The sequence below is a fragment of the Leopardus geoffroyi genome, chromosome C3, assembly GCF_018350155.1.
Source record: "Leopardus geoffroyi isolate Oge1 chromosome C3, O.geoffroyi_Oge1_pat1.0, whole genome shotgun sequence".
NCBI classification, from domain to species: domain Eukaryota; kingdom Metazoa; phylum Chordata; class Mammalia; order Carnivora; family Felidae; genus Leopardus; species Leopardus geoffroyi.
In genome coordinates this window covers 132,515,836-132,539,781 of record NC_059338.1, presented here as the reverse complement: position 1 = coordinate 132,539,781, position 23,946 = coordinate 132,515,836, and the positions used below count along the sequence as shown (strand labels likewise).

The 23,946-nt window shown below is 37.5% G+C and overlaps 1 protein-coding gene across 13 annotated transcripts in view; it reads right to left on the bottom strand.

Annotated features, from left to right (window-relative positions):
• The window catches only part of EYA1 (EYA transcriptional coactivator and phosphatase 1), a 173,076-nt gene extending 154,984 nt beyond the window's left edge, over positions 1-18,092 (bottom strand). For 6 of the 13 annotated variants that reach the window (XM_045454930.1, XM_045454935.1, XM_045454933.1 and 3 more), the window contains exons 1-3: positions 16,358-16,419; positions 11,196-11,245; positions 9,522-9,649 (exon numbers count right to left, since the gene is read on the bottom strand). In XM_045454930.1, coding sequence (XP_045310886.1) covers positions 9,522-9,645 — 124 coding nt within the window. In that variant the 5' untranslated portion in view covers positions 9,646-9,649; positions 11,196-11,245; positions 16,358-16,419. Of the gene's footprint in view, positions 1-9,521; positions 9,650-11,195; positions 11,246-16,274; positions 16,470-18,073 lie in introns of those variants that run through there. The other 7 variants (XM_045454931.1, XM_045454946.1, XM_045454947.1 and 4 more) reach the window with 4 other exon arrangements.
• Positions 18,093-23,946: the final 5,854 nt, after the last annotated feature.

Sequence of the window (23,946 nt, the reverse complement as noted above, 5' to 3'; positions counted from 1 at the left end):
GCTCTCAGGGCAGAGCCATATGTGGGGCTCCATCACACAGGCCATGAGATCATTGACCCGAGCCAAAATCAAGAAGCAGATGCCTAACCAACTGAGCGACCCAGGCACCCCAGTCAGCTACTATTACTATCTTCGTCTCACAGACGAGGAAGCAGAGGCACAGAGCGGTTCAGTAATTATTCAGCATCACACTTAGCTAGCTGGTGAGTGGCAGAGCTGACAACAAGGCTTCAGAGCCCTCTCTCAAACCCCTGCTCTGCTGCTTCTCAAAACCCACGTTACATGGTTAGTAAATAGCAAAACGGTGAATTTTTTTTTTTGGCCAGAGTTAGTCTGACTGCAAAACCCACGTTCTCACCACCATGCAATACTGCTTTTCTATACTTTTAATATTATGCATTCTCCACTTAAGGCAAGCATTAGATGTAAATTTGAACTGAAATAACAGCATATAAATAAGTACATTATTTCAGACAAAAAGGTCCTCCTAGCTTTTCACCCAGAATTTTTTCTCACCACCCACCATCCCTTGAGTACAGTTTCAAGATACCATTCGATGGATTTCTGAAGCCTAGACTCAATCATATCACCCTCCTGTTCATGAGCCTCCAAATCAGCCAGCTCCCACAGGATTGAATTCAAACTCCTGAACCTCATACGTAAGGCTCTTCCTCCTCTGCTTTGGGTGATTACTGTCTTAGCCCCATGGCACGCACTGTGTGCATGTCCCTCTCTAAACACACACACACACACACACACACACACACACACACACACACACACCACCCCTGGGACTAGGGATGTCTTTGCTACAGCTGAACAATCCACGCTCTTCCTTCCTTCCTGCCTTGTCACCCAGTGTTTTTCCACCTCTTCTTCAAGACTCAGTTTAAGTACTACCTGTGTGCATAAACCATCCTCGATCACCCCAGTCATAATTAGGACCCCACCTCTCTGCAGAATATAGCCCTAGTGATAAAGTATAGTGGTCATCTGATTATAGGTCTGCAAATCCAGTAGACTGTAAACTTCTCTTTGGCAAGAGGATATTTGGTAAATTTCTAGACACAAATCATGAAATCTTTCTTGAATGAATGATGTAATGGTGGATAAACAGTGTGGTATATATTCTTATTTCATATATACATACACAGAGACTTTTCACTGCAGTATGTATATATCCTTGTCCTTGCACGTTTTCTTCACATTTAAGTTTTTAAATTTATTTTGAGAGAGATAGAGAGAGAGAACACATGCAAGCAGGGGAGGGGGGCGTGGGGAGAGAATCCCAAGCAGGCTCTGCACTGTCTTCTGCAAGCGAAGCCCGATATGGGGCTCAAAGTCACCAACTGTGAAATCGCAACCGGAGCCAAAGTCAGAAACTTAACTGACTGAGCCACCAGGCACCCCAGAATTTTCCTCACTTTTAAAATGTTCACCTCCTATGGGGAACCTAGGTGGCTCAGTCAGTTAAGCGTCATGATCTCTCAGTTCGGGAGTTCGAGGCCTGCATCAGGCTCCGTGCTGACAGCTCAGAGCCTGCAGTCTGCTTTGGATTCTGTGTCTCCCTCTCTCTCTGCCCTTTCCTTGTGCTCTCTCTTTCTCTCTCAAAAATAAACATTAACATTTTTTTTTTAATTAAAAAAATAAAATGTTCACCTCCAATCATGACACCTTACCATCTTGTAAAGATACTAAATCTAAGTGTACTAACTGCCTGATGTTTATATAATTCATGTGTTTCTTGGACTATGTGGAAGTTGCTTCATCATTGCTTAATACTATTAAGTCCAAGAGCAGTTGTCATTAATAAATTAATTAACTAGTACAGGTCAAATGCAAGTCAGTTACTACAGATCAAATTAAAAATCAGCAGCAATGTTGACTGTGGATGTTCTCTGAATGGATGGCCTGTATAATTACTATATAAATTGGTCTGTGAAATCATCATTTTCAAACTTTGAAAACGAGGCTTTAGATACTTATTGAATCTATTAATGCCTTTAAATAAAATGAGTGACTCTTGTCTCTTATAATCACTCTCCTGCATTATCTGCTTAGTCATACGGGGCATTCATTCAACAAATATGTGTTGACTGCTTAATCACAGCCAAGCCTTCTGCTAGATGCCGAGAACACAGTAGTGAACAGGTTTATCCTTGCCTTTAAGGAACCTAGAGACTCTACTAAGTGAAACATACATATAAACGGATGTTGTATTTCCTTCAATGAATCATCCACTTAGACAGGGTAACATAAAATTTCTTAGGGCAGATAAATTATGTCAGTAAGGACCAAGTTATTTGGCTATCAGGGAGCCCATGTTTCAGAGTGTGAAGGATGCGAGCTTTGAGATCGGTCTGACGTGTCTTTGATTCTCTTCTCCAGCACAGTACTGTGCTATTTAAACGCTTTGAAATTAGGTACATAAAAGTTAACTCTTTTGCAGATAAAATCAGGTACGCTATTTCTGGATATGCTTAAGAAACAGTAAGAACTTAGGCAATTCATTTCATAGTCCTCATTTTGTTCAAAAAGTATTGTTTCCACTCACAATTCCCTTGATCAGTAATCAATGCAATGATAAAACAGGTAAGCATTTTAGATTTTGATTTCATAGAAAAATAATGTTTCCAATTGGCCTTAAAGGGAGTACATAAATAAATCAGCTTAGAATGTGTTTGCTAGAGTTCATCCACCTTTTTTCAGTATCATGAGATGTCTCAGGCATGAAACGAAACTAAAAAAATCTACAAAACCAACAAATTACCATAAACATAACAACAACCGTTTACTTATAAAAGGGGTCCTAAAACTTTACATAAATCCTCAGCCTAAGTCCTTGATTATTCAGCAGTCACTGAAGACAGCTATGTGTCAGATAATGTTTTTGCCTACCCAAAATAAAATCGGAAAATTTGTAATTGTCTTTTTTCCTATTATATTGTACCCTTGGAGCCAAAAAGAGGAAAATGAGTCACTCTTAGACTTTACTCCAAGTAAGCAAAGTGGGCACACATAGACCCATCACGTTATCTATATACAGCTCACCCCCAAGGCATCTTTGGCCATCAAAAGAAATTAGGAATCACTTAAAGCAAGGAATCCATGAGTGAAGGATTCAGAATTAGCCTAAATACTAGGACTCACTAAAGGTTCACACAATCTCCCTGGAGGGAACCAGGAATTTCTCCCAGAAGATAGGATGTTCTAAGGGAGGTACAGATTGCTGATGCTACCTAACTTCTGGCCCAGCTAGAGAAGAGATGTCATAGAACTCTGATTCTCTTGAACTGTGAGGTATTGGGGAAGAAGAGAATACTATATACACAGAATCCGTTTATCAAGAAGCCTGATTCTGTACTCTGAGCACAGTTTCAGGCAATAAGCGTTGGAGTTCCTATTCTTCCTACCAAAGCTATTTATGAGCGATAGTACATCTGCCAATGTGCAAGGCCCTACACATGCCACCGCTGTATCCTGTGACTTCGCCTCTTATACCCCGTCAACCTCTCTCCTCCGGCCACACCGCCTCAATGGCTACTTGCTACTCCTAGAACATAGCACCCGTGCTCCCATATCCTGGCTTCCGTAACCGCTGTTTCTATGGAACCCCCAACAAATGCCACTTAAGCTGCTTCTTCGAGCTTTGCTTAGTTAACATAGCCTGGTTCTCTAAGAGAAACGTGACCCAATTTACCATCCACTTAAGAATATTTTCTGAGGTAGAAAATGGTTACTCTGAGCAGTAGCAAAACTGTGACGGCTTTTTAGATTTCACAGTAATACTGCTCCAATCCAAATGTGCATATAATAATGACTATTGTAATGAAAAGCAGAGAGGACTTCCCATCTCTGTTTGATCCCAGGGAAGCCAACAGAGAGAGACGGCTGATGGAATTATAATTAAGTCTAAAGCTTTGAAAACTAGTAAGAGACAATCCCCTAAAACTTAACCTATTGATGCAATATGCTTTGCACGCGTGGCACCAAGAAGAAATCTCCTACACTCATGCACACAAGAACTTAAAGACCAGAACATAACTGCCCTGGGGACATGGCCTCATAACGAAGTCCTTTTGTCATCAAAGCCTCTGCCATAGGCCGTTTTACAGCTCCACTGTTTGCTAGGGAATGGTGTTCTCCAGTTGAGAAGGCATCCATGTGGAAGGGGAAGGCACCAGTGTTTAGTACAAAGGTGTCAGAAAAGACACTGGCCGGGGATGGGCATCATGTATTCTTTCCACAGACTAATACAGAGATTTTAAAACCCAAGCTCTGAACTCAGAACTGGATTCAAATACTAGGTCAGATATTAGTGGTACCAATTATAAGCCCTGTGCCTTTAAACTTGGCACTGAAGTTTCTAAAGCTCTGTTTTGTTGTATGTAAAACAGTAATAGCACCATACAAGTCTAGATATGGTACAGAAGTTAATAAATACAGAGTACTTAGGAAGGCCCAAGTGTGCCCCAGGTTTTACTTATCATCCTCAAAGCAAGCCTGAGAGAGGTTTCTGCTCTGATTCCCATTTGACAGCCGAGGACACTGAGCCCAACAGAAGCTAACCCTGCTAGTGATCGTGGGGCTGGGAGTCAAACCCAGCGTCTTAACCACGACACTGGGATGTCAGGAATTTTCTGAAGATTAATGAAACAAATCACGGAGAATGGTCAGCATAAAGACTAACATTAAGTTCTTTATAAACATTAGCCATTATCATTATTAATTAGTAACAGGCATGTGAAAACTCTTCTCGGACACAATATAGGCAAATACTAAATCCTAAAAATTATTTTGTTCATCCTTTCATGGCTTTTCCTTGTGAACAATTTATAAGAGACCAATTATGTGTCTACAGGCAAACTTTAAAAATGTCATTTAGAAATCCTTTTACTCACAATGTCCCTTAATCTTCCAGAAAGTAAGTCATGTGCAGAATGTAAACAATAATAAAATTAGATTACCATGTTTCTATTGACAACAGAATATTTGACCACAAATATACAAATGTAGCCTTTAAAATGCAGCCTCAAACCATAATTTTATACACATTCACTCCAGCTTACATATTTCCTATAAATAAGATTTCTTAAAAATATTCCAGTCGCATATAACTTTGTTTCACTAAATTCAAATTGCAGCGAGAAAAACAAATTCAGATCATTTGTTGGTGTTCTGAGCTTTGTAGAAATGATAAAACAACATTAAAATAGCTCCTGGTAATACAAAATTGAATTAAGCTATCATCCTAAAATATGCAATACACAATTAAATAAATTTTTAAAATGCAGAAAATTTAGCCACCTAATTCAAGATTGTATCTCTTATCACCTTGGGAATCTGATATACCAATTCAAAATTACTATTTGAATTACCATCAGAATTCCTGAAACCCTGTTTGTAGTGAAGATTTCAACCGCATCTGGTGTTATGTCACTTAAAAGCAAATTCATCTGCTTTAAGACAAGTTGAAGCTTCTTTTTGACTTTGAATCTGAATTTACAAAAGCAAAAACTCAGAATTAGAGCTCTCAGTTCCACTTGCTCACACTTCTTTTTTGCCCTTCCCCACTCTTCCTCCCCAGACAAGCAAAAATAAACACTCAAACTAGCAATATATGAACCAACCAATCTTAGGCTCCCGTGGAAATAAGACAACGAGAAAAAACAAAGATGGAAAGAATCACTGCTTTGCAAACAAGGCCTTAATTAGGCACGTAAATAAAACTCCTTTTACTGCTAGGGCCCTGAATCCTTCCAAAGGAAGGTTTCCCAACAACTTTGCACGCTTATACAACACAGACGTCAACAGGCTTGACATATATCCACACATTAGGAATCCTCTCAGATTCGGTGCTTTAATATAGATCTAATGCGAGCATCATCAGCAAGAAGCCTAGGTCTTAAAAATTATGCTGTTACAATCTAATAAGAAATTTCTCTTCAATCCTGTCTTGGAAAACTAACTGCCCCCCACCCCCCAAAATAGGCCAAACAGTTAAAAGAAAGCCACAGTTGCTCATAGTTTTCATAACTATCCATGAGTCTCCTCCAAATCAAATTGTAATTGTTTCAGAGTAACTAAAATATTTATTACTTCATTTGGAAACATATCACTTGTTTTTTTTTTTTTTTCAGTGCAACTCAAGCATTCATTTATGCTATTTTTTTTTTTTTTTTTTTTTTTAACCTATCTATGCTTTCTATCTCCAAGGTTTATAAACTGTGAGAAACCAACAGTTCACTACGGTAACGATTCACAGAGAGGTTGGAATAGAATGTAAAATACGAATAGTTGAAACTTTTGAAGTATGAAACAGTAAACAACCATCCTAACTGAAGAACATTTCATCTGGGGAATAAAAAAGCCCAGTATCTGAGGCTATAGCTCAGTGTCTGTCTGTCTTTATCCCTTAGATGAACCATGAAAATAGGCACTAGCCTGTGAGTACAGAACCTACAAACATTGAGTCTTATGATAATTTGGCAGCCGACTTAAGAAGAAACTTAATATCTCGGCCTCTCCATTCCATTCCCTTCTTGTTTGTTCTTCAGATGAAGTTATGGTTTTTGATACAGGAGATTTTCATGTTTTCTTAGCCTCATTATAGGGACAAGTGGGGGCAGGAAGTAAAAAATGGCTCTGAGAAGACAACCTATATAAACGCGGGCAAAGCCAACAACTGTGTCAACTCAATGGAAGTTTTGTTGACCTCATTAAGGAGAATAGCTTCAACTCAGTTGCAGTGAAGTCACTTAAATATAAATCATGGCATATAGAGCTAAAAATATTTGTCATGGAGTTAGGGGAGATGACTGATACTTTAAACGCTCTCTTACATTTAAATGAATTTCTTGTTTTTCGTTCTTCTAATTCATTGGTAAACAGTACTAGTTTCGAAAGAAGACTTTCAAAGAAGGACTAGGAAAGTCTATAAGGATTATATCCCAGGGAAGCTTGCCAGACACTAGGAGCTCACTAATTTTAACCTTCACTCCTCTAGCGGTGACTGGGGGTAAGGAAACAAATGCGTTACAGAGCGCGTAAGCAGCTTGATGAACTGATTCACAAACTTAATAATAACTCAGAACTTTCTGATAGAGTCTGCATCTAAACAGGCATGTAACATGGATCATAAAGCAAGTCTAGAACCGTATTTCCAAACCATATACGAAAATAAAACTGGATCTCCAAGCAGAATGATGAAAATTCCCTTTATTCTTTGGAGAATTTATTTCATATTGGTACCTTCTAACTCCACTTTAACTACCAGAGCCGTTACAAAGTAAACCCAGGTAAGATCCCTGAAAACAAAACAAAATGCGTAACTGCCTTTGTCTGAAATAGGTCTAAAAAATTCATTTCTAAAACATAAGATCATTAAGAATGTTTCTGGATAAGTAGTCATTTCGCAGTATTTGCCAGATTGCCTCAGCAGATTCCACAATTACCTACAAAATCGTACTCTTTTGAGCCACTTATGCAAAAATGGTAGAAGACACATATTCCTGAATGTGGACCTGATATCAAGCTATTAAAGGTAAACAAACTGTTAGAAAGATATAACCACTCCACATGTCCTTAAAAAACAAACCACACGTCATTCACACAAAGCCTTCCTAGGGGGCAGTCCCCATCACAGACTCTGCTTCAGTATTACATGGTTCTTATTCTGTAGGAGACCATCTGCCAGTAAATGATGACAAAATGAAAATGCCTCCCCCCCACCTCATTTGTTTATACGTATGTGAACTACCACTATGCATTATTTCATAATTACTCCAACTAATACGTATTAGTAAATTCTATTTAGCAAAAAATGATTAGACATAGTCTTCTTTATTTTTAAGTTACTCTAAATGATGGTCTTATTTGGACTTTTCAGCGATGAGGACTATTTAAGGTTTGCACCTGTGGCCCCCTCCGACTCTCCTGTCAGTAGCCACCTGCACGAGGACACCGGCCTGGGCCCCCCCCCACGCGAAGGACCTACACTCAGACTGCACACGCCCAACCTACACTGTGTGGCAGTCACACTTCCACCTGAAGCCAAATCCCAAAGGAGAGAAAAAAGGACTTTTTTTTTTTATTTGCTCTACGAAACCTACTTCAATACCAGAATTGCTTTCCTAAAAATAATTTCAGTGTCTTTTTGATTGCCTGTCAAAATGGGAAGAGTTTGAGGTGAAGAGCCAACTTCATTCAGAGGTTTCTTTTCTTTATTTATTTATTTTTTGCCAGATCAGCAGAGTTTCTACTTTTGACAGTGACCATTTTTCAGCAACGCTGGTAACGAACATATTTACTCAAAAAGCAAAATACAGACTATTTACACATTAAAAATCACCACTGTCGGTATAGAAATGAAGGTATCTAATACCAGAATCAATTCACTTTATATGTTTTCTAGGATCAGAAATGTCCTAACATTCCTAGTTTTAAAAGGCTTCACCGATACGTGCTGGAATACTGCACCAAACAAACAATTATATGGCATTTAGTTTTGTTTATTTTTAAGAACTGTGATAAAAGATCACCATGGCGATTGGGAAATGATGGTTAAGGGTGTTGTTTATGGATGGATGGAATTCTAACATGGATAATTCACTGAACTTCTAGTGAAACTTATGCTGTAAGTTCATTAAGGTCCTGAGGCTTAGTAAGGAATAAGCAAAAATATCGTGTGTGAAGCAGCAATTTTTCAACAGGCTAAAGTAGAAATAAATACAATATGTAACACATACTTGCATATGTTACAGTTTTAAAATTATACATAATACCTAAATAAATGTGCAGAACAGCTCACAATGCACACAGATAGCTTTACTTACTTGTTTAGACTGAGGAATCTATGGGCTAACATAGGTGTTTACATAAAATTTACATAAATATTAATATGTATTAATTTACAAAATAATTGTAACACAACTATTCAGGTATACTATCTAATCCTGAAGACAATAAATTTCATGTAGCTCCCAAATAAGGTTGTATATTTGTAAACAAGGGTGCTTTTTGTTTTGTTTTGTTATTTGCTTATATCTCAATGGTCAGAGACGCAAGAACATTAGGCACACAATTTTACCGGTATTTAGAAACAATCCAGTCCAATGTTACGTTGAAACCCATTTTGTTATGTTTAGTATCAAAAGGGAAAGGAAGTAATTCCAAATTCTCATTGCTCAGAGAACAAAACAATGCAAATACTATACTCTGAAGAGTCATCAGCAAGAAGCTTAAAAAACACTCAAAGGTTAAAAATGTTGCGCACCCATGCATATACGTGTGTGTCCATTTATGCCAAATAGAACCAGTCTGTTAATGTTACAATAATTTAGTACTGTGAAGCTCCTAACTGAAGGACGAATACTGATTCACAAGTCAAACGACCCAAATGGGAACTAGAACAGTAGTTTCATGGGTTTGACAACTGAAATCATAACCCCCTTGTATATAACAAAGTATACGCTGACGAAGAAACAAGGTGCAAAGCAAATAGCGAGAAGGCAGACACTCACCTTCGGTGCCATTGGGAGTCATGGAATTACTATCTCTATGAGAGTTATCGAGTTTGGGACCACTGGGGGATTCACTACTACCACTCAGACGGCTATGCGGGCTGGTTAGATCCTGCATTTCCATAGACCTAAAGACAAGAAGCCTTCCGTGTGACAGATGTACCAAATTCATAACACTAGTATTTAATGCGCTAACGACTTGACACCTTTGAAACACATTCACACAAAAGTCCCATTGTATCTGTTTTGTTAGACTCCAAACAGTTCACCTTACATTTTACCTTCAGTCACGCTTTCCCAACATGTGGTGCTCAAAGGTGTCCTTGGCCTTACCTAGCTAACCAAATATTCACATGGCGCTTTGAAAAATCTTTTTTTCCTTACACAGCTCATCAAATCACAGTGAGACCATTACGTCAAGTTTAATTTCCAAAGAAAAAAAAAATGCAGTCATGCTTTTCTTTTTAAATTGAAAAAACAGAGGCGTTATTTCTGTAAAAGACAAATATGTAAACAGGTATAAAAGGAAGAAGCATCACTGTCTATGGAATCTGTTTCATAAATTAGCACCAGTACTCCCTTATAATTTACCACCCAATTGTAATTTAATGGGTCTCCAAACCAAATAAAACACTTGAGGCCCATAGTGCAGTGACAGGGAAAGAGATAGTCCTGATGCATGTGTTTACTCTGGCAAACTGCTTAATTGTTCCTCTGTTTCCCTTGAAACAAATGCAGCATTAAAACATTATGATGTCGGCTCACTTGTTTGCTTTGTGGATTACATACAGCGTGCCCAATTGAAAAGGGATAAGGCCAACATACAGTGAGTCCCTGGGAGCATTAGCGCTTGGAATACCTCAGCTGTCACTTATTCAGGGAAATAACAATTCTACCTCAATGCTGCACTTTTGCATTTTTACCATATAAAAGGTTAAATACTCCCCCCCCCCCCCCGCCCTCAAGTTCTTAGACTCAGTAGTTGCTGATTTTATAAAATGATGGAAAAGCCGCCACTCACGTTCACAATTGCAGAGCTATCCGTGTATATTTAATATTTTATTCATGGAGAGGAGGGGGGCTTATTTAAAGAGACTAAAACCACACCTAGATACCCTTCTGTTTTCTGACAGCCAATCTTTTAAAAAAAAAAAATCTAAGGCCCATTCACTTTATTTTAAACCTATGTATTTTTCTTAAAAAAAAAAAAAGGGGGGGGGTGTTAATGTTCCATTGAAGTGAAGAGTGTTCCTCCCCCACCAGGTTAATAAAAGCTAGTTGTTTTACTTTAGAGGTTGCATTTAGACTGACTGTAAATAGTTTTTAAAGCAGCTTAATATGAACCCTGTAACTTCTAAAGTGAGTTTTTACTTCCCCAATCTTCTAAATCAAACTAGAAATGGCTTACAATCCAACTTTTCTCTCCTAATTCACATTACACATTCACAGTTTACCTAACACCAGAAACTATAGCCCATAATCATTTTCAAACCCAGGCTCCTATTCCCTTTCTACATACTTAAAATTTTTTTTTACAAGCGCGCGCACACACACAAATTGTTAAGTAATTTCCAACAGAGGCTGTTGCTATTAATAGAAGTAATTAAGAAATACTAGACAAAAATAGATATGGGTCACAGAAAGGTAATCTCGAAAAATGTCAAATATCCTTACCTGCAACTTGAGGAAACAGCAACATCTGAACTGGTTTGAGATGTTTGCACCTGTGATCGGGGGTAAGAAATTAGAAGCTGTTGTTACTCTGCTTCAGTGTCAGCTCTTAATTATACAGAGCACATGGCTGAGAACGACAATGCTCTCTTTTAACCAAAAGAGAAAAAGGAGGATACTGCAGCAGTGAAAGGCATATTGTCTTGAAGTTGAGGTCTCCACTGTTGTTTCCTCCTGCAGGTCTACCCTCCTCCTCCCCTTGTCAAGGGGGAAGGCAGCCAAATGACGGGATAGTGATTCATCACTGGCCTATGACAGCTGCAAACGGGATTACCCCTCCCCCAATCAACATGCAAAGCAGCCTTGCCCAGGCAGCTTGGAAAAGGTGCTTGGAGAAAAATAGCTATTAGCAAAATGAGTGTGTTTCACAGCAGTTCAAGAATTAACCCTCCAGCACCCTCGGAAGATCTTCCATTCTCTGCTATCACCAGCTGAAACAGAGTTCCCGCCCACCCCTGACTCCTGACAGTTTCTCCTCCTTACCATGGTGGTTTCTCCTATATTTACTATTCGTCACGTAGCATTTACTGAAACAGCTTCTGGGCAACTTTCAGGCAATGCTGAAAAATGTCACTCTAAATGGCAAAGGCAAGTTTTCATACCCCACAATCACATCACTGAGTGACGTGTGCTCATGTACTCATGCAAATTTGAAATTCAGTGACTGCTTACGCACCATCGCCTGCTAAAACAGAAAAAGCAGTCAGCTTTCCGTTTAATTTTCTGTCGTCTCAACCAAGAGAACAGAGAGCTTAATCATCAGTTCAATGTCCCAGGGAGCCAGCGTTTTGTCTCCAGATGAACCAACTAACTTAGGCTCACAGGCAGGCTCTGCCAGCTACTACTCTTCCTCCAGAGGCAGCGCAAACCACCAGCAAGTGATAAGCTCAGGTGAGGGTGGGCTGCTGGTTTACAAGCTCAGACTAACGCCTCGCAGTAGAGAGCATTCTGGAAAACACTTAAAATGACTCAGAATTCCAAATCTTTGATGTGCATTTTCATTCAACCTGAACTGACATCAATTAGGGCTGCAGAACAAAGATGAGAACTGAAGCATCTCAAATGGCATTAAAGTGATCCAAGCAAACTTCTGCCATTGAGTCCTGTTAGTTTCTAATTATGATTTATGAAATTGAGGAATTCTACCTTTTTGGCACGAAGAGTGCACTGTTGAAGTCTAGATCCCTTGGTGTAACATTATGTGAAATTTCTAGGTATGTGTTTGTAGAATATACATGCAGGATGAAAATCATTAACAGACGCCTGAGGAGTAAGTGAAAATTTAATTTTAATTCCTGCAGATATATCATCTTGTGATAGCAGGCGGCTGCAATTTTTGTTAACGTTCTCACGTAAGATTAAATGTTTTCCTCTAGAAACTGCAGCAATCTACGAGGATCAATTTTTTCCTCCCCCCCCCCTGCTTTTATACACCTGGAATAAATTATAGGTGAGAACTAGCTTAGTTTTAAGAACTCTCTTGGCCTAATTGTGGGAAAGAGTATGTAAAACACACTTTCTGTTAAATGTTAAAATACATTCCTATTTTAACATTGGCTAGATAGTATCATCCTGGAAATATAATTTTGGTTTCATTGTATACTTTGAAAGTTTGATGATCCTTATATTTGTGGTTGAACCTATCATTAAATTGCAAAGTCAAACTTAAAAATGCACTTCGACCTAAGAATTTTTCTACCAAGTTTTCTCACTGAAAAAAAATGCATTTGCCCTTTTTTTTTTTAATGCTGCCCTGACTCAGTCTCTCCTGTACTTTCATATACTACAATTTTTGAAAGCCCATATCCATGATCTTCATTTCATTAAGTATACTTCAGATATATTCTTTTGTGTCTCAAGGATTATTTAAACCATGTGTTGTGTGTTACTGTATTTAAAAATGACTCTTTAATCAAAATAACTTTAAAACAACTAATCCTCACTTAGGCTGGTCAGCTGAATCCACATCGTGGTCCAGGAAAAATAAATCTACTCTCAAGAATGCGAATGCAGACAACAATTAGACACAGATGTGAGCAAAATTAGTTACAGTTTACAAAATGCTACACTTCACATGCTTTTAGTTTTTTATGTGTAGTACAAGATTACAGGCCAGTAAGGAAACATGCTCTTATAATGACTTATCTAAAAAGAACACCTATTTCTGATTGGTGTTGATTTTCTCTTATGTTTGACAATATCGCTGGAAGTTTCTGTGTTTTCAAGGTCCAAGAGCATCATGTGTTTCAAAAATCATTCATTAGGCAGATTTCCACTCAAAAGAGAAAAAAAAATTATTTCATGGTTTTCAGGAAAATGCTGTTAGGCATTCAGTAAGCTCATATTTTCTGCTTCGTATCCATAAACTTAATACGTTTCTTGTCTTCTTCTAATCTGGTATTTTTAATTCAAATGTTCCTATGAGTACAAAAATATTTCCCCTAACGTTACAAAGAGTCATCTTATATTACCATGAAGTCACTTCACTCTAATGCTTTTTAAAACCCTTTGTATGGAATACCCACAGCAGCATACATACTGAGAGTTGCAGAAATACAAAGAGGAAAAAAGATAGCAGAACGTCGTAGAATTTAAATTCAAGAATCCTAAACTGGTAACTTTGACTTCTGATTAGTTAATGAGGTCTTTTAAGTTTGCCTTTTTTCTAATTAGATTTATAATTCTTCACAGATGTAACTTTTGTTGACGTTCAATTTGTCTCTCTCATTTTGTGAAACCTCACATAGTACTTGGCCAATCCATTGAACAGCCACATTAAATCTGTTAATACCATGCTCTTCAACCCCAGAAATTATTTCCAGAAGGCAAACTTGCTTTGAGAGATCATCAAACAAGACTTAAGGTACCCGTTTTATCACATTTTCCCTACCACAGAGCTCAGGACGCAGAGCAAAATTCATGACTTTTGCACTGTTTATTATACTTTGCTAAATTACAAATCAAAAGCATCTGACAGAAGATCATGTATGAAGCCAAAAAGTTAATAATGTTCTGTGAAAAGTAAACTGTAAATGGAAAGGGGTTCTAAATCTCAGCAGCACAGAGCAAATAAAATGTAGGTACTTGTCTCAATTATGGGTTTTCCATAGGCTTTTTTGCTTGCTAGAAGCAATTTTTATAAAATGGCTATAATTTAAAACTTTCTTTTTTCCCCCAAAACTAAAAAGACATTTTCAAAGTGAAAGTACTGAACTTATCTAAATAAATAGACTTGGCAGGCAGGCTGCTTTTGCCCCCCTCCCCCCCCCCCCCAGATCAACCTGAGTACTCCCAAATTTGAAAGACAATGGCAATTTTCTAATCAGAATGTATTTTATAAGAAGGAGACTCAGGCATAGATCTGCTTTTTCATCAGAGTATATTCTTGCTAAAATCTCCCTCAATCAATATTTCTAACTCTGGTGTCAAGGCTGTGATAAAAATCTAAACGTAAAATCAAAATGAACTCCTAGGAAGATGAGGATGTCTTTTAAATGTTAACACTTATTTCCTTCTTTATCAAAGACTCCATAAAATGAATGCTCCAATGCTGTTACTGAACTTAACGTAGTAGGCTGTATTCCTCTTTGACATACCTCGTTTGAAGAAAATGACAACATCGAGTCCCCGTGAAAACAAAAACAAGTGTTTAAATGACACTGATGCCACCATAGTTTTAAAAGATTGATTTCAAAATGAGCACTCATTGAAAATGTTGAATGAAATGCCTTTGCTATCTGATTAAATGGAAGAGAGGGTTTTATTCTCACTGCAAGTCTTTTTTTTCCTCTTCCCAGTGTATTCTTATAATAGGAATTTTCGCATTCAAATGGAAATTTTCTTTTGAGAAAATCATTTATCATGTGTACGAAACTCACATAGCAGCTGACTTCCTTTTGGCACTCTAAAACTGAACAGTGGCTCAATCAGGCTTCTCTGTCTGTCACCACGAAGAATTTTCAGGATTGAAAACCCATGGCTGTTTGTTCATTTACTGAACAGTCTGGGCCTTAGGAGAACTCAAGCAAGCAAGAAAGTCAAATATCAAATATTTGATAATGCAGGACTATTCATGTATGCATGTGCTCAAACCCCAAACGGTGGGCGAAAACACTCACAGAAGCCTAAAATAAAAGCTACTTTGAAAGACGCATAAACAAAACAAAACAAAAAACAATCCCAACTCTATAAAACTACACTTTGTGCTTAACTACCAACTTTTTGTACCCTTGTCTTTTTAAGAAATGCAACATGAAAACACTTGTCTAAATTCAATGGCAGGTCTGAATTTACTGAATTCTTGCAAAAGCTAGACTTAAATGTGTTCAAAAACTCCTCCCAAGAAATATAAGCCCATGAGTCATTAGCAATATAGTGATTTTGAATGACAAATACTTTAAGTGGTAATTCAAAAGTTGAAGAATCTTCTTTTAAGTTTCAAGGTCCATTCCAGTCATCTAAAGCGTCAATAAGCGAAAAGTATATTAATTTAGCAAATGTTTATTATTTCACCTTTAGAAGACGAGCCTGTTTCATATAACGTGGGGGAAATTTGTTTATTGAAGCGAAAGGATTTCCTTCCTTAAAAAGTGGTCTCAATTTATTTTTGTTCATCTGTTGTGCTTTCAAAATGTGAATTCTTCCCTCATTTTCTCATATCAACCTAAGGTGTGGAGGAAAAGTTATCTGTGTTGCAATGGAGATTACGCATAGGTATTTATCGCTTTGTTCCATATCGCTCAAGAATATTTGAGGTTTGTGCAATTCAGGAGAGATAATGAAGTAATCTCCCTGCAAGAATACAGCCGTGTACTCTATTTCCATAGATCACCACCACAGTAATTGCTAACAATTAATTTCTAATTGTCTCTTAATGATGCCAGTCGCGGAGCTAACAGGGGGGTTAAGAATTCTACTTTTGTAATGGAACCCTGTGGCTCATAAAATCCCAGGTCCAAAGTGTCATAATCTTGCCCGTGCCCTCATGTTTTTAGTTTAAAACAAATCCAAACAATTACTCACGGCGCTCCTGGTATCTTGGGCTTTGCCCACAGGACAGCTGTTGTCAGTCCCTACAATTTTTCAAACCGTCAGCTTGTACTTACAGCGCTTACATCTGCTGCGTCCACCAGTTTTTAACGTGCTCCTTCGAACGTTCTGGTTTAGCAGACCTCCATTCCTTGGGTAGGTTTGCTCCCGGGGAAGGACGCGTGCGGGCTTTTTAGGCGCTCCCAGCGGAGCCCCGCGCTGCTGGAAGCGGGGCGCCTCTGCAGGGGAAAGCCCGGCCGCGGGGACGGCCGCCTGGCCGCTGCTGCAGGCTCGGGCTGCCGAGCGACTGAGCGAGAGCGCTTTCCCCAGCAAGAAAACCGCCACAGTGGACGGCAACAGGAAGGCTTAAAGTCGGAAGTGGCACTGGAGAGTTTCTACCTCGCCCCAAACTCGGAGCCATCAGCTCCCACCGATCTGTTTAGGAGCCGCTGCGAGCCCTGCGCTCTTTCCCCACCAAACAGCGGCGGCAGATAGCATCTGAGAACCCTAGACAAAGAAACGGCAGAATCTCATCCCTCGATTTGTTTGCGCAGCCTTGTAGGTCTGCCCGTGGAGCCTCGGGGCTTTTTTTTTTTGTTTTTGCAACGCAAACCACAGCTATTCTCTTGTTCTAACCTTATTGGTTTAAATGCAACAATTGAGAGGAGCACTGCTCCGTCTGACTCAACCTTGCTGCTTAAAAAAAAAAAAAAAAAAAAAAAAAAAAAAAAAAAAAAAAAAATTTATTATGTAAATGAACGCGCCCCACGCTATCTGAATAAACAGCTGTGTGAGAATAAGTTCTCGGAGACACTGTCGACACACATCTCCTGCTCCAGCAGCTACCAATTACGAGCTTTGGGGAGTAGTTACACGTTATCTTTTATACTTTTCCAAAACTTTTTTCAGGCCCTGAAACTTGGGGAATCAATACTTTGCAATTCTTCCCCCCCAGTGCAACAACTAACGGGTCTGGGAAAAATTAGAAAAAAAGAATTAGAATGGCAACTTATATATTAAGTACGTAGAGGGAGAAAACAAGCAAACGTGTAAGCTATTATCAGTTTAACAATGAAAGCCTGAATGATGATTCTGCAGTGATTTCTAGAGGGGCAAGGGTTACATGAGCAATTGGGGGGGAGGGTATGAACCTGATAATATTTCGGTGTTGATATTTGAAAATCATTTTTGGGAAAAGATTGATTTCATCTAGAACTCTTTCTTTACATTTTATTCTTTTAAAAAATTCTAACCAAACTCAGAATCTACGCATGATAATCCGCAACACTTATCTGGAGAGTTGAGCTCTCCACTATTATGACTAAATTGCAACTTCAGTTTAAGATATTTACTTCCCTCACGTGTTTTAGACAAATAAAGGACTTCAGTTATTAGATCGGTGATAACCGTTACACTGATTTCAAATATTTAAAGGAGGTATCACTTATGTGCCTATTCTATATTTTTGTCTTTTCCTTCCCCCCCTCCCCCCCACCAGCTCTCTACCGTAGTTCAAATACAAATGTTTATTTTGGTACTACTCACGCATCATAACCAATTCTGTACTCTAAAGTAAAATCTTTATACCCACTGGATTTTCTTTGAAACTGTTTTGTCATCACCGATAATAAATACTCTTCTGCGTATTTGGTCTTTTATTAACAGTAAAAAGCACCTTTTTTAAAAGTTTCTTGCTTTGCTATGAAAGAACATTTTTAAAATCACAGCAAATTCTTAAATGATTTCATGATACATTTCCAGATCATCAACTAATAAAACAGATACAGTCTTACCTTTGCTTTGCTAATTTGTACACGAAAGCACCATTCTGATGCAACCACAACAAAAAGCTTCTAAGGAACAAAATTCAGTATGGACTGTCTCCCTTACTGCCCCCTGAAAGGATGCCAATCGAAATTCCTCAGAAAGGAACGCTTTGTCAAACCTAAGAGGCAGCTTAAACTGCAAACTCACCTAGGATTTCATTTTGTGTGGTGCCAGCAAGGAATCATGGGCTAGTCGTCTGCCATATTTGGGAAGCTAGGTCAAAAAGCAGTTGATGGCTATTGGATCTGTTCATATATGCTGCAGAAATAGAATTACATTACCACCTACAGCACTTTCTCAAACCAGAAGTGTCAGTTACTCAATATACTAAAGTATAGATGCAGAAAATAAAACACAGCACATCATGGAGGTTTCTAGTGCTGTGAAATAAAATGTAATGTTACATTAATTCAATCTATGATGTCAAGCACCCACATAGTAACTGCTTTTGCGATCATATTTATTTCTAAGGTTCATCGAATAAAAATCTGAGGTGCTGGTTGGAGAATTCAACCTTGTTTGAAACTTTACATTCAGCTATTGTACCCCTGCTTCCCATAGTTGAAAAATTATCCTAGATGTAAAAGGGTAAACTATTAGTTTTCTGATCCATGGGAGATTATATTTGCAAATCCAGACGACACAAACTAAATGAAGTCAGAACACCAGGAATATCATGTAAAGTATCTGACTTTTATATATAAATTACTGGCCTATATTATAATCAAATTTATCATATTACATTAGTTTTTATATTGAAATTCAATTATTCTTATTTATATAACTAACCAAACATGATACCATTAAAGAAATGATGCATGTAATTATGAAGAAAATTATGAAAAGCATGATGAAGGTAATATGACCACTAATATGACACAGGTCATGCTTCATAATTATGTAACAAAGAGCTTAGTCATTGGCTAAAAGAAATATCTGTGTGCAGATATACCAATTTTAAATGGTTTCCTTTTCCCAAAGCAAAATTAGGTGGATTAAAAACAATCACATGCTTATCCATAGATTTGTGTCTGGTTACTACTTCTGAATATCAAGTATGCAATAACAACCATACAACTTACACCAAAAATAAGTTATTCTCTGATAAATAGCCAATATGTAAGCCATTACTAATAAGATCCAGTTTGTAGTATACTGTTGACTTCCTATTTCTAAATTTTCACTAACTATAATTATATAACCTATCCATATACTTTAAGGACGTAGGTGCCCCCTAAAAAAAGTCATATACGTTACAAATTAGAAACATTTGCTGAAAATTTGCCATTAGTAAATAGTAGAGGTAATAGCAGAAAGCATTATTTTCTGAGATTTCCTGAAGAAATTTCAACACAAAAACAAATGAATAGGAGTAAAGAAATTCTAATATGCCTTTTTCCCATTAAAACAAAAAATAAGCATCATTTTATTTGGAAAAGAAAACACTTGTAATAGGCAACTGTAACAAAGTGTTTGAGTGCCCTCAATGAGACAATGTCTTTCACATGCTGTCTCTCCAAACAGGTTTTATCTTCTAGAACAAGCTGTTGCCTAGTCGCATACCTGGTTATAGGCAAGTCTGCAATTTTGAGAGAAGTTGTTACTGCTTCCCAATTAACAGAATTTTAAATAAAGCCATGGTTCCAAAAATAAACAAATGCCCCAATTAAAAAAAAAAAAATAAAAAGACTAGGGCAGTTATAAGGAATTCATTAGAACAATCGAAAAGGTAACTGAACTTTTCTGAAACTACACGAGTAAGCAGTTAATTAATCAAATTAAATATAACAAATGAACAGAGAAAACGAATGATTGAAGACAAGTATTCCTTTCCTCTTTCCATTCCCGTGACAACAATAAAGATCTTGAGTAATTGTGAAGTTTCCAATAAGAGAGGTATTCAGCAGTTGTTTTTCTTTTATTTGTGTTTACCTTTTAATAATTTTAGAATTAAGGATGCACGCTATTCACTATCAACCATCTGTTGTCTCCGTTTCTACCATTCTTAGGAGATTATTTCTCAACAATAATGGTATAGTAAGTTGTGAAAACATCATTAGCATTTAAAGACCAATGCTTTCTCTTCAAAAGTAAAATCCTGGTTATTATTTCTTCCACATTAGGAAAACCAAGTATATCTGATCAATAAAATCAACATTTTGTGATTCAGACTGTTTAAAGTGGAATGGCAGAGTATTCTAAAAGATTGTACTTCTGCTCCCTTTGCTTCCAAATAACTCTCCTTTCTCGTGGCCCATGCCATGGCATTACATTCCTGGCTTTTTTATGGAACCATTGGAACAATGTCTGGATGGCTGGCGTGACGATCCCTGCTGGCATTTGGAGTGGTCACTTCCATGACCTTCTCTTTCCCCACTGGCACGAGACCTACAATGAGGGCCCTGCTCCCAGTAGCCTTCTGCTGAAACACGACCAAGTAAAACATCCTCTATTTATTTTAAGAATGATATTAAATCCGCCAAACTGAATGTCAACCAGTATTTTGCTAAATGTTTTCCATTCAAACTCCAACATGAATAGCTTTTAACAGTAAATTTAAGGAGGCAATTACTAACTATTCACTGTACCATGGAAAATTATTTTAATAAATATTCTAGTCTTTATAACAACACAATGTGGAAATATAATCTATTTCCTGGTCCTCTAATAAGTACATTGGCTATTACATATGAATAATCACATTTGTTTATGTAGAGTGGGAAACTTATCCTATGTAGTAATGGCTGCCTATAGGATGTTATTTTAAAATATTATTATTCTTAATAGAAACTTTGAGGTGCACTTATTGAAACAAATAATGATAACAAGGGCAGTGGTAGATTTTTAAGGGAATGGGATGATATAGGTTCTTTAAAAAATATGACATACCGGGTTTCCAATTTTAAAATCAACTGATTTTCTGAAATGGCAAATGGAGTTGCTTTTTCTTCCATCTGCCAAAAATAGGTAAATAATTGGTTTTGGAAGCTTACTCTCAGCAATAAACTCCTTTGCTTTCTCACACTTCAAAATGGATTTCTGTTGACACGAAGTAACCTAGAAAATCCAGGTTTGTCTCCTCTTCAAACCTTTTTTTTTTTTTTTTTTTTTTTTTCTCAAAGCCATGGGCAAAACCAATCTTGTCAGCACCTCCCAATACATGTAAGAGGATCTGGAAATTTGTTTTGTGTTTTCCAGGTTTCACGACAGCTGAGTTCACAGTTTTTAAATTCTTCAGAAACGATGACTATCTCATGGAACAGGAAAGGAAATTAACATTTACCGAGTGCTTACTGCACGCCAGGCGCTATGCGAGGCGTTTTATATACATTCTTCATTTATTTTAACAAATAACGTGACAATTTATCTGTATGAATCCTGAGTTTTAAAAAAATGCCCTCTCCCTGGTATTTGTTTTAGAATCTGCCTCACTTCTCTAACCCCATCAAAGTTCCCACTAAACACTGGGCAACTGGGACATCGGTGTGTTGTGTGCTGTATCATCATTTTGGAGCAAAAGGACACCTAATAAAGTTAATAAATCCAGAAAGGTGTGTCATGTGTTGAAATGATATATATATCGAAATGATACATTCAATATAGAATAGATACAATCACTATGCAACATATGATTATGCACAACTATACGTTGCAAGGCAGGGTGCAGGTTCGAAAATAAAAACACATTAAGTGACCAATAGGGAAAACAATATGATGAATCCTTAAACCTGAAATGATCAAATCAGGAGATACAGTCTCCTCATATTTATCAAAAAAGGTGAATTGCCATTCTAAAATAAGAATTATAAATATGCCCCACTTTTTCTTTATAATAAAAAGGAGACACTAAGAGTCTGAGTCCACCACAAGCAATTATATGGACAACTCATTTTATAGTTCTATCCATTTCTTTCCCTTTGTATTCCTAATTTCAGTTATCCAATGTGATATGCTTTGATCTTAATAGCTATTACATCATAAACACTTGATTTGTTCAGGAGGAAATAATTACATTCGAAATGTACTCCAAGTGTCCTTATGCATTTGGAGGTATAGTTTAAGTATCCAGAATCAAGAAGCTCTATTATTATTACAAAGGAATTGCCAGGAAGGGGAAAAATAAAAAACCAAAACTTAATAACCTAGAGAATTTTTTTCTTCCTTCAAGCAGCATTAACATTTTCCCCCTCCAGTCTCCCAAATCGGAAAAAAAGAGTAACCTCTAAAGCTGTTTTAGACAGAAGGTCAGAATTCAAAGGAGCCGTAACCTAATCCACACTGCAATCACATTGCTATTGGAAACACAACCAGAAGCACCATTATTCTAGATGTTTTTATTAAGCAATGTCAATAGGTATACAACCTGGAGGTTTCTCTCTACTGTAAAGATTCATACCCGCAGGCAATCAAGTTGCCTTGGACCCTTGAATTTTACCTTAGAATGCTGTATGGTAAGGAAAAAAAACAGACCCTGCATTATATACTAAGGAAATCAATAACTCCAGTTTGTTCAAATACTGAAAGAGAGTACCTTTTAAGGACCAACATGGTAAGAAAGATGAACGTGTTTTAGCCTTTAGACGGTCACAATTAATAAGAATACTCATTTCACATGGTTTAATAATTGGAGTATTCTACTGATTTTGAACAATTTGTGATTCACGTTCTTTCAAAAACTAGAAGTCTGGAAGCATCCACTGCTTCTTTCAAGGATTCTGTTTGAACATCACAGTGATCGGTTTACCTGCATTGCAGAGTAAAATCAAGTCAAGGATCTGGAGTTTTCTGAATTCGTGTATTTTAAATGTGTATAGTTCTTAAAAACAATGTCCTGGGTGATAGGGAGCTATAAACGGGGTGGCTCGTTGCGTGTGTGTGTGTGTGTGTGTGTGTGTGTGTGTTTTAATCAATACAAGGAAAAACAAAGAGTTTACCAAGAGGTCAGAGAGCCAGTAGGAGAGACCTCTACAGCATGGTTATCATTGACCAGCCCTGCTGAAAGATCCACAAAACTCCCATTAGCTCTGGCCTCCTGGGAGAGCTGTTCACTTTCCTTCCCGCCCTTGCCTGAGAGGACAGATCTTCCTCGCCACCAGAGAGTGATGAGAGGGGTAAGGGGAAGTAAGGGAGGGATGAGACAAAAACAAGGAGGAAAACAAGAAGTTATTCGAGACAATAATCAGAAAACCAGTTCAAGAATCTCAGGCTTTTTTAAAAGAATGCGTGTCTATGACTTAGAAATTCTAAAGGAAAAAGAGCGTGTTTTAGATATGCAGATTTTATGTTTTAAATTTACAGATACGTCTCTTTTGGGAGACACTGCATTCGATAAAATTAAAAATAAAATAACGAAAAACAAAACAAAACAAACCTAATTCACCACAAATAAATTGATTCATGATGAATAACCAAAGGCTACTTAAAAGGAAGACCCACATCACTCAGCTCTCTATTTACAGTTTCTCCAAATCATGCCTATTACTAACCAATGAATGACCTATTTAGAAAAAAAAAAAGATATTTTAAATGAGATATTTCACATTAAGACTTTCCTGAAGCACCAGATGCCACATCTTTCTGTACTTTTGGGCTTTATATCTATCACTGTTCAAAGTTTAAATGCTGTGCTTTTCCTTAAATTTGTAGAACTACCAAAATTTATCTATCGGTATCTAAGAGTACTACTCACTGGACTAAAAACTAAAAATGCACTGAAGATTCAAGTTCTAATTCTACATTTAGCACAGGTTTCCTCTGTGTTAGACTCTCAACTTATAATCTGTAAACAAGCTACCTATGAAATGGATTTAAGAAGGTCACGCACCTTACCAAAATGGCA